Source organism: Oryza sativa, chromosome 2, assembly GCF_034140825.1.
Source record: "Oryza sativa Japonica Group chromosome 2, ASM3414082v1".
Lineage (NCBI taxonomy): Eukaryota > Viridiplantae > Streptophyta > Magnoliopsida > Poales > Poaceae > Oryza > Oryza sativa.
In genome coordinates, this window is record NC_089036.1 from 1,947,014 (window position 1) to 1,962,176 (window position 15,163).

At 45.8% G+C, this 15,163-nt stretch overlaps 2 protein-coding genes and 2 long non-coding RNA genes across 7 annotated transcripts; 2 read left to right on the forward strand and 2 right to left on the reverse strand.

Annotated features, from left to right (window-relative positions):
* Positions 1–158: 158 nt before the first annotated feature.
* LOC136355165 (uncharacterized) lies at positions 159–3,982 on the reverse strand. The gene is made up of 3 exons (XR_010739326.1): positions 3,087–3,982; positions 1,546–1,626; positions 159–395 (listed from the first exon to the last, which is right to left on the reverse strand). It is a non-coding gene; the product is annotated as an uncharacterized lncRNA (long non-coding RNA).
* A 2,541-nt stretch (positions 3,983–6,523) lies between these two features.
* On the forward strand, positions 6,524–7,288 carry LOC136355166 (uncharacterized). Its single transcript, XR_010739327.1, has 2 exons — positions 6,524–6,663; positions 7,057–7,288. It is a non-coding gene; the product is annotated as an uncharacterized lncRNA (long non-coding RNA).
* Positions 6,799–9,993, reverse strand: LOC4328232 (uncharacterized). Of its 3 annotated transcripts, XR_001543753.2 has the most exons (3): positions 9,782–9,912; positions 7,417–7,525; positions 6,799–7,287 (listed from the first exon to the last, which is right to left on the reverse strand). XR_001543753.2 is itself a non-coding variant. In XM_015771284.3 (2 exons), exon 2 carries the CDS (start codon positions 9,499–9,501, stop codon positions 8,446–8,448), a length of 1,056 nt encoding a protein of 351 aa, XP_015626770.1. In that variant the 5' UTR covers positions 9,502–9,680; positions 9,782–9,993; the 3' UTR covers positions 8,212–8,445. The 3 variants fall into 3 exon arrangements, 2 of the variants coding, with proteins under 2 accessions (XP_015626770.1, XP_015626769.1); XM_015771284.3 differs by lacking the exons at positions 6,799–7,287; positions 7,417–7,525 and adding an exon at positions 8,212–9,680 and having other exon boundaries at positions 9,782–9,993; XM_015771283.3 differs by lacking the exons at positions 6,799–7,287; positions 7,417–7,525 and adding an exon at positions 8,212–9,683.
* On the forward strand, positions 9,939–14,129 carry LOC4328233 (protein STRUBBELIG-RECEPTOR FAMILY 1). 2 transcript variants are annotated; one of them, XM_015771280.3, is made up of 14 exons: positions 9,939–10,079; positions 10,195–10,290; positions 10,386–10,642; positions 10,726–10,855; positions 10,998–11,069; positions 11,156–11,221; positions 11,323–11,394; positions 11,474–11,539; positions 11,648–11,713; positions 11,803–12,212; positions 12,394–12,599; positions 12,726–13,012; positions 13,132–13,270; positions 13,351–14,129. In XM_015771280.3, the coding sequence occupies exons 1-14, from the start codon at positions 10,045–10,047 to the stop codon at positions 13,744–13,746; spliced, it is 2,298 nt and encodes a 765-aa protein (XP_015626766.1). In that variant the 5' UTR covers positions 9,939–10,044; the 3' UTR covers positions 13,747–14,129. The 2 variants fall into 2 exon arrangements, with proteins under 2 accessions (XP_015626766.1, XP_025878939.1); XM_026023154.2 differs by having other exon boundaries at positions 10,063–10,079; positions 10,414–10,642.
* The last annotated feature ends 1,034 nt before the right edge of the window (positions 14,130–15,163 follow it).

Genomic DNA, 15,163 nt, shown 5'->3' on the forward strand with positions numbered 1-15,163 from the left:
TTTGGAATTTTTGAATTTGCTCAAATTTCACCCAAACCTTACCGCCGGTAACCCTTACCGTACCCCCGCGGTAAGCACCGTGGTAACCACGCAGTTACCGGCGGTAAGGGAAACCCTAGTGTGGCTAAAAGGTTCATATTTGATGTCACGCCCGGAAATTCACAAGTAATTTCCAAACTTATTTGTGCATAAAATCCTCGTCCAGGAATCAGCCGAGGTACACAAACTGACAATTTAATATACAGATTCATCATAATAATAACGTTACACACTTACAAAAGAAAAGAAAACAGCAGCGGAAAAACGGTCTAGCGATGGCTTCAGCTCCACTCCCACAGGCAGCTCAACTGGGGTATAAGCCAAACGTCTTCTCCTTCTGGATCCTTTTTCTTCAACTGAGGTTGATTGATTATTGCAAGAATGAGTATATGACATACTCAACAAGCCACACAGCAAATATGCAAGTGCACAAGGATACCAAAGGATGGCATAATATAGGCTCATTTGCAAAAGCAGCGTTTAGCAAAACATTTAAGAGAAATAAAACAGTAGAGTAGTTAATCAGAAATTTTAATCAACACCGAACAGCACACCCATGCTGCACAGGCCCGACCATCCTGAACAACCATACCCGACTGTACAGATCTAATCTCCAAACCAGGAATTATCCATTCCAAACCAGGAGCTAAGCAAATTATTACCAGTTATAACATCATTAATCATTGTGAGAGGTGTGAGACTAATCACGAAAAACATTGCTCAACTCGCCCATAACCGCGGGCACGGCTATTCGAATAGTTTTACTCTGGCCAGAGGTGTACCACTGTACCCACAAGACACAGCCTCAACATCATGTCTACCATGCGTCGCGATACTGGAAAGTACCCGAATAGAGGCTGTGACAATACCCTCTGCACAACACAACTCACCACAGTGCACCATTCCTGGATCATAATCACCCCCTTATAAAACAAGGCATGGACTCCCCAGCGACCCCCGTGGGCTTATCTCCGCCACTTCTCAGTCTGGTGCTCCGTAATGAATCATGTTATACAAAAGGTAAAGCCGTTGCTCACGCTGGCTTGTGGTTGGCACGGTTAATGTTTCACAACTGTAGCTCGCGAACCGGTCCTTAATTGCCATGAGCACGACCTTCAAAACCATGTGCTCACAACCCACCATTAATCATATTTTAATTACCAATTAATTATCATAACACGATTAACCATCGTGAGCTACCATTAAGCCATCATTAAATAACAGTGAGTCATAAGTTATCCCAATAGTGTGCTAATGTTTCTAAGCATGGCTAAGCAATTATATCTAATATCTAGTTGAACCAATATATATAAAGCTCAACTAGTCCAATTATAATCACCCAAGGTATCAAGGAATAAAGTAATCAAGAACAAAAGGGCCATAACAAAGAATAGGTTAATTCCACCCAATGACATTCGAAAATAAATGCACAGTTGAAATAAATAGAGAATTTAAATATAGGATCAACATGCTCAAAGGATTGTGTTTAGGATTTGTGTGACTTGCCTTGCAATAATCGGTCTTCAATTAATCTTCTTGAATACTTCCGGCGCACTCGCGAACCTTCGCAACGACGGAAACGACAAGCTAACACGCAAAACAAGGAAAAGACTAATAAAAACCAAATAAACAATACATAAAAAGTAAACAAACATGTAGATCATAATTTTAGATGAATTATGAGACTTGAACGGCCTCATTCTGATTTCATATGAATTTATTATGAATTTTACAAGATTTAATTCCAATTAAACCTATTAAACGGAGACTATTCCAAATTAATTAAATCATTTACAAATGATTTATAACGGAGATAAAAGATTAAAGCAACCTCCGGAAAAGATTAGATCATATTTGGTAGATGACATATATTAAAAAGAAATAATATGCCACTGAAAAGAGGAGAGGATTTATATTGATTTTGGACAGCTGAGATTAACCTTGACCGAGTCGACTAAGATCGGATGGCTTGGATTGATCTGGCAAGCGAGCCTCACGAGATACCGACTCAACGAGTCAACTCCACGTGACATGAGATCACCTAAATGATCAACCAAAACCGGCGAACAGAACCGACGGCTCTGAACGGCTCTAAACTAAAGGACGACTCAACACGGACGAATGAACGAAGCACGGGGAACACCTCGTTCGAACGAACGAGCGAACGACTCAACAACGGCTGTGGCTAAACCGGTCGGCTAGACACGATTCACGGTAAAGCCCTGGTACGACAAACGATAGGCCGGTAGGAACCTAGGGTTGCACCTACGGCTACACAACTCGACTAAAAGCAGCGGCTAGGTTTAAGCGGCACACAGCTGCGACACGGCGGCACTAAGACAACTTGACTCGGCTAGGCGGCGGCTAGGCGGAAACACGCAGCTAGGGTTAGGGTGACGGCACAGCCGGTAGCGACCATGCACGGCTAGAGCAGCAGGGCTGCGAGCAAAAACGCAACCGGCACGGCTGCGGCTGTGGCAAAGCGGCAAACAGCGGCAGCGGTAGTGATGCATGATAGCAGCACGGTGACGGACTGCGGCTGCGCTAAGTCTAGGCCTCTAGGGCAACAGCGCGGCAAAGCGGCAAGCAGCTGCAGCTAAGCGGCTCAGCCGGCACACGCGCAGCAGCGGCACGGCAAGCAGCTGCGGGGCAACGTGGCAAGGCGCGACGCGGTAGCGACTAAGCAGCGGTGGCTAAGAGGCTCGGTAGAGCGACGGCAAACCGCAGCCGCACGGCGTGCAGCAGCTACGACACAGCGACGACGACACACACGTGGCTTACATAAACATCTACCCTAGGAATCGGAGAGGAGGCCTCACCGAGAAACGGTAGCGAACGGAGAGGAAGAGGCGACGGCTACGGTCCGACGACAACACACGGAGACGATGATGACGCTAGGGCCAAACAAGATTAGATTAGATGGAATTAAGACTCTAGGGATAAACTACACCGGTGAACGACATAGGAGCGGCGGTTGCCGGCGAACCACGGTACAATAATGCAAACGGAGGGCACCGGGAGGTAGAGAAGGTGACGGCGATTCTTACCAACACTTACACGATGACGGGCAGCGACAGAAGATGGCCGGCGACGAGCTCCGAAGGGCGGCGAGGTACTGTCCACGGAGGCGACGACTTTCCGGCGATGTGCGGCGACAACGAAGGGGTGGCCGGGCTTCACTTCGCAGCTGCGAATCCAATGGAGGCAGCGGCGAAGCTTGGCGATGACGGGAGGAGCAGCAGGGCTTCGCCCGAGATCAAAACGCGACGGCGACGATGGAGCTCTGGTGGATTTCGGCTTCGGGGAGATGGCTGCTGGGCTCCCTCTCCTTCTTGCGAACCCAACGGCGGCAGCGGCGACCAAAAGCGGCGGCTAAGGCGGCTGCTAGCTACGGCTGGAGATCGGAACATGACAGCAACCCAATGGTTCATGGCGAGGACGGCTTCCGGCGAAGTTTCGGCGCAAGGGGAACGGCGGCCGGGGTGGAGCTCGACCTTGCGGAGCCGATGGAGGTGGCGGCGCAGGAAGGAGGCAGATGAGGCGGCGTCTAGGGACGGCTGGAGCGCGCCGGCGTTTGGAGAGAGAAGGAGAGCGCGGGGACAGCGTTTCCGGCGACGGCGGCGGACGGGACTTGAGGGGATGGGTAGAGGACGACTAGGGGGTCCTTTATATAGGCACGGGAGCTCGGGATCAAGCCCACAACGACGGGAAAAACTCGGGAAAGTCTAGGGTTCTCGCCGGAAAAAGGAAGGATTTGATCCGCGAAATTGGAAAGAATTTCCATAGAAAATTTTGGGGATTTCTTGGGGAAAAGGAAGAGGAGATTGAGGGGATTCCATTCCCGCAACTAATTTGGAAAGAGGAGCAATGGGGAGGTCGGATTGGTGGGAGGAGGCGGCGGCACTGTGCACGAGCACGGCTGGCTCGGCTCTGTCTGGAGGAGGAAGATGGAGTACTGTAGCGATAGGGAGGTCAAACAGACTTTATCTGGGCTGAGAGGAAGGGAGAGGGGAAAGGAGGGAATGGGCTGGATTCGGCCCAAGCTGAGGAGGAGGATTTTTATTACTTTTTCCAATTAAATTAATCAATGAAATGATCTTTGAATTGTTAAAAATACTTCCAATGCTCAAATAATTCCAAGAAAAATCTTGAACATACTTGGACACTCAAAGTACTTAACAAAATTATAATTAGACCATTTAATGATTAATTTAATATGTGGGTAATCACTGAAATGCTCTTTGTATGATTAAAAATTAGGAATTGAGCTCCAAAAAATCCGAGAATATTCCAGAGAGTATAATTAACCATGGAGAATTTAATAAAAAATTAAATCCATCCATGCTTTATATTTAGGAAATTTTATTTCCCACATTTAACTTCACTTGTAAATTAATGAACATTTAATATAAATTCTATTAAGAATTTATTAAATAATTTATAAATCCTGAAACAAAAATCAGGATGTGACATTTGAAAATATTTTTCGAAAATGTCTATTAATAAAATTAAAAAAATAAAAATGTCTAAAATTTTTTTAAAAAAATCCATACATTCTCTATGGAATCTGAAATGATCAAACTGAATATTCGACATGCATGATGAGTTACATGAGTACATTGGAAAAGAAAGCAATTTGCCCACCTTATTCGATAGGTGGATAGTGCTTTAAACTATTCTGCTACACATTGGCATATCCGCTTAACTAAAATCTAGATAGTGTTTAACTATTTGTGCTACTACACATACATGGGAGAATTAAACCGTGATGATAAACATGATAATTGTTAATCTCCAAAAACATTGTAATAGCTGAAAAATACAGGAGGTAGCTTATGGTACACAAAAAGATGAAAAAATCATGCAGTGAAATTTCGTTGATATGCGAAACGACAAAATAGCTGAAATAATAGGAGCTAGCTTATGAGCCGATAAAAAAACAAAAATCTAATTTTATATATGCATTACGTATGTATTGTCTTTAGATATCATACGTCATCTTTTTTTTAAGGGAAACTACGGCGGGTTTGAACACCAGCCTGAACTTTATTCATATGGTAAAAAAAAACTTTACAAAGGGGGAGGTACAGAGGGACGGAGGGAAGAAACTAAAAATTAGTGGTTAATTACAGAAAGATTTAGCGCCCAAGAGTGAAGTTGTTGTTTGCCTACAACGTCGTTACATCGGTTTGACCACAATTCGATATCGTTGGCGCAACGATGAAGAACTACCGAGTGGGCTTCATCAATGGAGTTGAAGATCTTGTTGTTGTGGCGTTTCCAGATGTTCCAAACGGCGGCGAGTAAGATGGTGCGCCAGATCCGTGGGGTGAGAGCATTGTCAGGGGGAGGGAGACCCCATAGGTCTTCGAGATGTGCTAGGGAGGCGACTTGTTGTTCATCGAGTCCATAGGAGTGCCAAATGGCTGCCACTCCGGAGCAGCTAAGGAAGAGATGTTCCACATCTTCGTCGATGGGGCAGAAGGGGTAGCACGCGGAAGTTGCAAGTCCGCGTCGCACCCGCCTGTCATTGGTGAAGATACGTCGCTTGTGCGCCATCCAAAGGAAGATCTTGCATTTGGTTTGAGCATGGTTGTCCCAAGTGGTGACCAAAGTAATGGATCACATTAATCTATGACCATATATAGCACTGACAAAAGAAAGCTAATAATGATTCAGTTTTACAAAATCAATCTATTGTCTTTTGGGGCTAATTAGTGAAAACCATTGTTAACAGAATGTGTTACAACACCAAGTCAAATAGCCCATAGGATGGTAGTTGATTAACATGTCAAACTACCACAGTCCCAGGTTGAGGCTGATCTTGCCAAAGGAGTGGTAGACCAATTGGTGGAGTTCAGCCTTCTTGGCAATTCCAACACCTTCCCTCCTCAACGGCACCTCAAGTGACAATAGGATGGAAAAGAAACACCTTCTTAGTAAATGATAGCGTGTATCTCTATTACTTTAAAATTCTGTAGTGGTAGCGGTGACTCCAACCCTGACAGACACACGCAATCGTACCCATTGGATCCAGATATCTAACGCTTCAGAATGCGTGCTATTGGCAGACACGCACATCCCCTCCCCACCCCCCGAGTCGCCGACCTCTCCTCGTTCCTCACAACCACCGCGATCTCTCGCCCTCGATGGCTCGATCCCTCTCTCCGCCGCTCCCTCCACCGCTCCTGGCATCCACCGCGCCTCCTCCGCGCTCTCCTCCCCATCGCCACTGCGGCGCCTCGCTGAAAGACGTCGTCCCCACTCATCCATCCAGGGCGTCATCGTCATGCGATCCTGGTGCAGCCGTGACCTCACGCACACGTCTCTCTCCATAGATTAGGGTTGGGGACTCGCGGCTGGGTGGTTGGGTGAAGCAGCAAGCCAGCAACGAGGTGCTTCGGCGAGCCGGCGATAGCGAATAAGTGGAGGCGGGCGCAGGCATGCAACAGCAGCCGGGCGCCGCGGTGGCGAGCCGGCGAGCAGCATATGGCGGTAGAGCAGGCGAGGGCGCAAGGCACCAGGCGACTGCCGACTGGGCAACGAGACCACCGACGCTGACAGCCGAGCAGCTAGCAGATTAGGCGGCGAGCAACAGCAGCTAGAAGAACAACTAAGCACCCGGTGAATCAATAGTTAATAGTCACTGAATTAATGTCTGAATTAGTCATGGTCTTGCACTCTTGTCCTATTGCTTTTTTTCTATAATGCTATATATGCTTAATCACTGTAAATATGTAATCTATCATTCTAATGAAGTTCAACAAGAATAGTATGAGATTTATTACAAGAATTGAGCCTCATGTTCCATCGTTTTGATTTATTAATTTGCTATGGAGAAGAAAACAACATTGTTAAAATATTATAAAGCAATTAAAGTGGCAACCTTGGATCGATGAGAGCGCAAACTATTCTGATTTAGATTGTGTATATTGTTGACCATGAGATGTACATGATTCTGATTTAAATTATGTATATTATTGATCATGAGATGTGCATGCCATTTTTCAATCCCAGGAAAGCCTAGGTCCAGGAAGAATCAAGCGGAAGTTCAGGGACATGCACTTGGGAATCTGCTGAAGTTTTCTCTGACATGATACGGTGAGACTGTCTTTCTCTGAACTTCTTCTGGAAAGTGAAGAAGTTTTGTGCCATGCTTAGATCTGTTCTTGTGTTAGTTGGTACTCTCTTCAGCCAGTAAACTAGCAGAGACAACGCTTCCGTTTGCTTGTGAAATCAATTTTTAATCTGCGTGAATCAATAAAATGTTATATCAAATATTTTTGTCAACAATACAACCAAATATCTATGCATCGAAGAATATAAGCAAAAAAAAAATGCCTTGACCATAGTAATCATTTTTAATTTCCGTCATACCATTAGTCTATCCCAAGCCCTACAGCTTTGATGGAGCTGTTTGATGAATCAGCGAGCATAGGCACCTCTTCCTTATGAAACTCAACAGATCCAACTGAACCTATGTGGCCTGATTCACATTGCACCCAAATTTAGAATTGATAGTTGAGCGTCCATCATTAACAGAAAGCATTTAACAATCTTATTTGCACAGGATGAGGTTCATCTGAATTACAAATAAATGTGCATGGCCCCTATGGCCCTATGCTGCAATATGACATAGGTAGAAATCAACAGAAAGATATATCCAGCTCATTCAATCTACCCTATAGCGATCAACAGAAAGGACATAGGTAGAAATCAACAGAAGCTTTTGGATTATATCCAGCTCATGATCAACTCACCAGATTATATTGATGAATCACTGGAAAAAATTTCACCACATTTCCATGCATACAAATGTTGGGGGATAAATTCAAGGCCAACAGCAGTCTCTATAAGGATCATCAAATACAAACAGGAGGTGGTGCGGGGGGGGGGGGGGGGGATAAAATCAATATTCTCAAAGATATATGGTTGTCCCTATAGAATAGTAGAAACTGTTCATTTCATACAAGAGTGTACACGTCGATTTTATCAGCATTAGTCAGAAAATAACCTAACTAATCACTGTGCACCAATCTAAAATTCAGGGATTAGATGAAAGAGTAATCTGCAATATTATGGTAACTTCGACATATATTTTGACAAAATTTATATTAGAGCAAGTACCCATAAACCATAATAGCCTTCTGAACATTAAATCACAACATGAGAGGACCTGAACTGTGATTTGCAGTCAGGAAAAACCAATGATATGAATTAGTAAAAAGATTTACAAGGAAAAACCAATGATATCTCCAAGCAAAATATATCATCTGATTTACAAGGAAATTGGGAAATAAGAAATATAAATTAAGCAAAGAACTTTACTGTCCCCTCACGGACCCAATATAAATTAAGCATTTGATTTTAATAAATATAATCTGAAACGGAGGGAGTAATAGCTGATTAAAGCACCCAATAATATATTTCGCTGATAAGCTTGTACATCTCCGACTTGTGCTTCACGAGGCGGAGCACTCCAGTGTCGTCGCAGCGCTCCACCTCGACGGCGGTGAACACAGCGAACAGCTCCGGGTTGTGTTGTTCGTCGGCGTCGAAGAAGCCGGTCTCGAAGAACCTGGCGATGCAGAAGTTGGCAGAGCCCAGGTGCACGAGGTGGGAAGACACCTGCGTCAACGCCTTGGGCGGCGTGTACTCCAGAGGAAGGAGGCTGTGCTGCTCCGGCTTTCTCCCGCCGCTAATGAGATCAGACGCAGATAGGACGTTGTCGGTGCCGGACGCGAGGCCATAGAACAGGCCGTGCTCCGGCACGTACACGGCGAGGCCGGTGAACGGCATCGCGCACCACTCGCCGCCGCTCGCCACCGCGCTCCACTCTCCGCGCTCCGTGTGGAACCTGTAGGTGCCGACGCCTTGCTTGGATATCCAGATGTCCACCCCATCCACCACCGCGTAGGAGTCGAATTGGAAGTCGCCGCGTTGCTTCACCATGTAAGGAGGCGGCGGGAGAGTGTGGCAACACCAGTCGCCGTCGGCGTCGGTGAAGCTCTCCCTACTATAGGTTAGGGCGTGGAAGCAGTGATCATGGCCGCCGGTGAACGGGCCCTGGATGTCGTCGAGGATGTAAAGGTCGTCGTCGCCGATGGTGAGGGACACGGGGGAGAACTTGGGCATGGGGAGGGTGGGCAGGGAGCGGACGACGTGCTCGTCGGGGTCGTACAGGAGGGTGCGCCCCGTCAGGTCGGTGCCGACTATCTTGTTATGCCTTCCACCAAGGAGCATGAACTCCATCGTCTCCATCGGGCAGACCGATGCACGGAAGCTCATCACCGGGCATGGCAGATTGCCGTACTCCACCGCCGCCGCGCCGTCGTGTGCTCCGGCGTCCAGCGGCGTTGCCAATTTACGGGGGAGGAAGAAGCGTGACATGTCCATGCGCCGCACTGTGTAGTTGCCTTGGACCTTATCAAGCACCAGATTCACAAATCGCCGGTAACTCATAACTGATCTTCCTCCTCCAAATTATGAACAGGAATCTACTAGATATGTATATGCACTAGTTGCATATACGATCGATCGATTAGTTGGATTTATCCGAAATTCTTTGTGCTTCGGATGTTAATTGTTCATCTTGTTGATTCCAACACATCGAGGCAGCATGAATATCTGTACCTCGATTTCTCCTTGTACAAAAACCAGAAATAATCCAGCAATTATTACTCACATCTCCCACTGTATTACTACTAGTATAACAATTAGGATCAAAAATTGCGTAGAGTACCTGCGATTTACGAAAAAACCGACTCCGGATTTACTTCTGTCCGCCGGAATCCAGTCGAGTGTTCATCTGGATCCGATCGATATCCACCGGATTTCTCCTACTCCTCCTCCACAACCCGGTTGAATGCAAGCAGATGGAGAAGCGAATCAGGCGTTGGGTTGCGGGGACGGGCAGCGGCGGCGGCGGCGGCGGCGGCGGCGATTTTTTATTCTGCTGCGAGGGACAAGGACCAAGACTTATGTTAGGGTTATGTTTGGGCTCGAATGGGCCGAGGGCCGACTAGGCCCATAAAGCGAAGGTTCAAGTTTGTCTCCCATATCCTGATTTTCCTTTTTCAAACCAATCCTGCGATTATTTTTTCCCCCTCCTTTTGCAATGACAAATTGACAGTCCTGCATGTTGATTTCGTCTAGGAGGGTTAACTTGAGAAACGTACCAACAAAAGCAATGGATGCTCCACGCAACTCAGATAAGTTATCCAGACGAGGAGTGGTGATGGTAGTCAACAGGTGGGTGACCAGAAATTAACGTTAACTACAATCATAGCTTAATCCATGCAAATCAACATCTTATCAGCTTTAATTAATTGGCATTATAATGCAAGCTTGCTTGCTCCATATAAATTGGCACAGAGAGAAGAAGGATCAGGAGTGCACCTGGCTTACACTGATCGATGCTGTTCTCAGTTCTCACCACCATTTTTACCTCGAAGATTTCTAGATTCGATCAGCAAACCAATTGGAAGCACAATGCAGTTCAGGCTGGTGATCTTGGTTCTGCTCCTCTCCTGCTCGCTTCAGCTGCTTCGCGCGTTTCCATTCCCCATCCCGTTCTTTGGCCCCTTCACGAGCCCACAAGACGGTATTTTTTTGCAACACTTGTCAGTTGTCACCAAGATTTTGATTTCAGACAAGATGATTTTGATGTGATTTCGTCGCTTGCAGTTGATGCGATAAACGAGCTGTACGCGTCGCTGGGCTCGCCTGACCTCCATGGCTGGGCTTCTTCAGGAGGAGACCCCTGCATGGAAGCATGGCAGGGGGTGCAATGCCTTGGACCCAACATCACTGCAATGTAAGTGTAAGCTTAGCTTCACTCTCACTTATGCTGCTGGTAATTACTGATTATTAGAATGCTTGACTCTTATTGATGCTGCTGATAATTACCAATGGTTACTCTGAATCTGTAATTTCTGACGAAAGTATCAACCTGACAGAGAGCTCAGAGGTGCAGGCCTGGGAGGAAAGCTGAGTGAGACGCTGGGGAAGTTCACTGCCATGACAGCATTGTACTGACTTGCACAATGCATTTTTTTCATATCTGATGTCTCTAGTTCTTGTTCTTGCTTTGATCACTGTATGATTGTTGGGACAGGGATCTGAGCAGCAACCGCATTGGGGGAGTGATTCCTGAGAGCTTACCACCTGCAGTAAAACAACTGTGAGATGCAGGCAGATGTGTTGGTTGAGTTCTTCAGAGATCAGCATCTGTGGACAATTGGTGAAGCTTACTGATGGTTGTTCTTGGATTGTGTTCTGCAGGAATTTATCTTCGAATAGTCTCAGTGGCAAACTCCCAGATTCGATGGCGAAGCTGAACTCGCTTTCGACACTGTGAGTATTATCCTCCTTAATTGTGTGCAGTAATGTTCTTTGTTTATCTCTGAATTTGCAATGTGTCCGCAACTTGTAGGCATGTTCAGAACAATCAGCTCACTGGCACACTTGATGTTCTAGGAGATCTTCCCCTGAAAGACTTGTAATCACTACATCAATTCACACATGCTCTGTCCAGGAAAAAAAATCACACATATTTACCTTGATGCATTTCTCACCTGATCCTCTCATGATTTACTAATATTTGCAGGGATATAGAGAACAATCTTTTCTCAGGACCAATCCCAGAGAAACTGATCAACATCCCAAAATTTCTGTAAATCTCTCAGCCTTCCTCAAGAACAGTAGAATTTAATCTAGTGGCATCCCAGTCTGACACAACAGTTGGTTCTTGATTGTGTGCAGGAGAAACGGCAACCATCTTACCATCCCCACGATGCCCGGCTCTTCTCCAACTCCGGATACCATCCCCGGCTCTCCTCCGACTCCGGCGGCAGCGGTGGCGGCGCCTCGATCAGGTGCTTCACACCCTCCTATATATGTAATTCCGGCCACTCCACATGGCGCTGCACAGGGTGACCCTCCGAGACACGGCAAGAAGGTCTCGCCGGCGAAAGCCGCCGGATTCAGCATCCTCGCCGCCGGCTCACTGACCATTGCCGTGGTCCTGATCGTCTTCGCCGTGTCGAAACGGCGGCGGGAGACGTCTCTTCATGGAGGATTTCTGAGAGGAGTTGAGATGAGCACTCCGGATTGGAGTGGGAAGCCTTCAGGACAAAGTGCAGTTGTCAAGGTAGACAAAGAACAAAGCACAGGTATATACACCGACTGAAAACTGGAGTATTTCCTATCTTGGGCCCACATGTCAGTGACATATTAAGAGGTCAATCTTAGAACAATTATTAATGCTCAAAAAATTCAGTACATAAAACGCTAGCTTGTGCAGTCATCTCATCTACATTTTAATCATTTTGTTTGTTGTGTTGATCACTGAAGTTGCTGAAGAGAAGGATACCAAGGGTAGCATTTCTTCATATCAGAAGAATGTTCAGGAGAGTTTACAAAACCATCCTTTGCAATTCAAGTTCACAATCTTCACAGTTGCATCCTTGCAACAGTATACCAACAGTTTCAGTGAGCAGAATCTGATGAGGCAAACCCTGTTCGGAAAAATCTACCTAGCAGAGCAGCAAGACATCAAGGTATCTAATCAACTGTACCCTGAAATCTCCATTCCATTCCTACATGGATTGAACAAGTTTATTTCTTGATCAGTTGTAATCAAGATCTTGTCATTTCATCTCTGATCTCTCTACACCTTATACTAGTTTGCAGTACTGAAGCTTGACGAAGCGATGGCGAGAATGCCGGTGGACGAGTTCTTGAGGATGGTTCAGAGAATCTCTGAACTCCAGCATCCCAACATCGAGGAGCTTGCAGGATGCTGCGTCGAGCACGGACAGAGGCTGCTCGTCTACAAGCATTTCAGCGATGAAACTCTCGACGACATGATCCATCTGAAGAAACTGGCATCATCAGACGATCCTGCTGCCAAGATCACTCTTCCATGGGATGCCCGGGTAGCTGTCGCACTCGAAGCTGCGAAAGCTCTAGAGTACGCCATTGCCATGATCATCTTCAATTTGCTGAATAATTCGAGTGTTTGTCTTGCTGGCTTCTGAATCTGAAGTGAGTAATCGGTAATCGCTTCTGCCATTGCTGTTCTTGCGTTAGGTACCTCCACGAAGGTGGTCAGAGACAGGTTGTGCACCAGCATTTCAGGCCTGAACATGTGCTCGTCGACGGCGAGATGCGTGTGCGCGTGTCCGGCTGCGGCCTTGCTGCGGCTGTGAAATCCGGCTTGGATCTTCAGGTAATCGTTTCGTAGACACCGCTTGATCGATCAGCTTGTTCTTGGATGTGCATCTGATCGATCGGTGTCGATTTGAGCAGTCGGAATGCTGGCTCGACGCGCTGAGCTACGAGCCACCGGAGGCGGCGGCGGCGCCATGGACGGACAAGGGCGACGTGTACAGCTTCGGGGTGGTGATGCTGCAGCTTCTGACGGGGCGGAGGCCTTACGACGGCGCGCGGCCGCGGGGCGAGAGGCGGCTGGTGGCGTGGGCGAGCTCGCGGCTGCACGACCTGACGGCGCTGGAGAAGATGGCCGACCCGCGCCTCGGGACGCCGGCGACGGTCAGGTCCATGTCGCGGTTCGCCGACGTCATCAGCCGGTGCACGCAGCAGGAAGCGGAGTTCCGGCCGGCCATGTCGCAGGTGGTGCAGGATCTGCGGCGCGCGCTGCAGCCTGCACGCGATGCTTGCGGACAGCAGAGCTGCAGCAACTGATTAGTGACGAAAATTTACTAATCCCGCAGTTCCGAAAAAATATATATAACACCATATAAGACATACTCTAATGCCCTATATTTATGCCACTATCTTGTGTTAAATCTATTATATTTTGGAACGAAGGTTGTAGTAATATTTGTCATCCTCCTGATTTGCGTGGGTTCGATTTAAAGTTTTAGACAGCGAAATACCATCAGAAAATAGATGGAAAAGTGGAATACCAACGGAATACAAAGGGAGGAAGGGGCAGTTCAAATTGATGTCATTTTCAACCATATCTTTTTTTTTGCAAAGTTGCCAAATTTGATAAATACATAAGAAATCCTGCTAAAATTTTGGCAATATTACCATCTTGCTAAATTTTGGTAAGGTTTATTTTGGCTACAATCTAAACATGCCCGAAAAGTCTCTCATGTTCAACATACACATTTTTCTCAAGTGCTAAATGATATGTTTTTCATAAAAATATGTATAGAGAAAAGTTGATTTAAAAATCATATTAATCACCTTTCCCTTCCGGTGATCATTAAAAAAAATCATGTTAATCTATTTTTTAAATTTGAACTAATTAATACTCGCGTAACCACGTGCTATTGGATTAACTCATTTTACGTGTCTTTTAAAAAAATTCTTTCACATACCCTCAAACATATCCTAAAGTAAGTATCGCTAGGCAATATTCTCGCAATATCTTCAACCTCCCATATGCTAAAATCACCGCTTGTCAGATATACGCTGATGATTTGCAACCATAATCCACTTATTTCTTTCATTTCAAATCTCCAAACAACCAAAATGAAGAGAGGCTCCAGGTCCATGTAGATTTGTCCACATAAGTTGAAAAATAATGGTCAAAGTTTTAACATCTCCATCACATAAAGTTGCGAATAAAAAGGTGAGTTGGGAGGCGTCGTTTTTATATTTTTAAGGATGCAACATAAGTAACAAGGCATTTATTTGATGATTGAAACAGCTCAACGATACATTATTTTATTTTTGTTGTTTCACAGGTTTTACATGCAAGAGACAAAATATATTGCAAAACAGTATAGTTATGATTTCATCTAGATGAAATTCATTTCGTTTCTCACTTCATTTATCTCTTATCATATCATAAAAATATTGGCACGGCACCCAATTTAATGAGAATGAAACTTATATTGAAACTAACTATCAGAATTATGAATACCACATACCTAATAGTAGTTGACTAAATCTCGGCAAGACCCACCACATACCATGTTTTATACGGAAACAACCTGCGGATATGGGAGGAGTTCCGGATAAGGAAAGACAACTAGAGTTCTACATGGAAACGACAAGGACTACGCGGATTGTATCCATATTGGTTTCCCTAGTTCTATTTGGACAAGGGGATACCTATGGGTATAAATACAAGGTCCCCTAGGAGGAG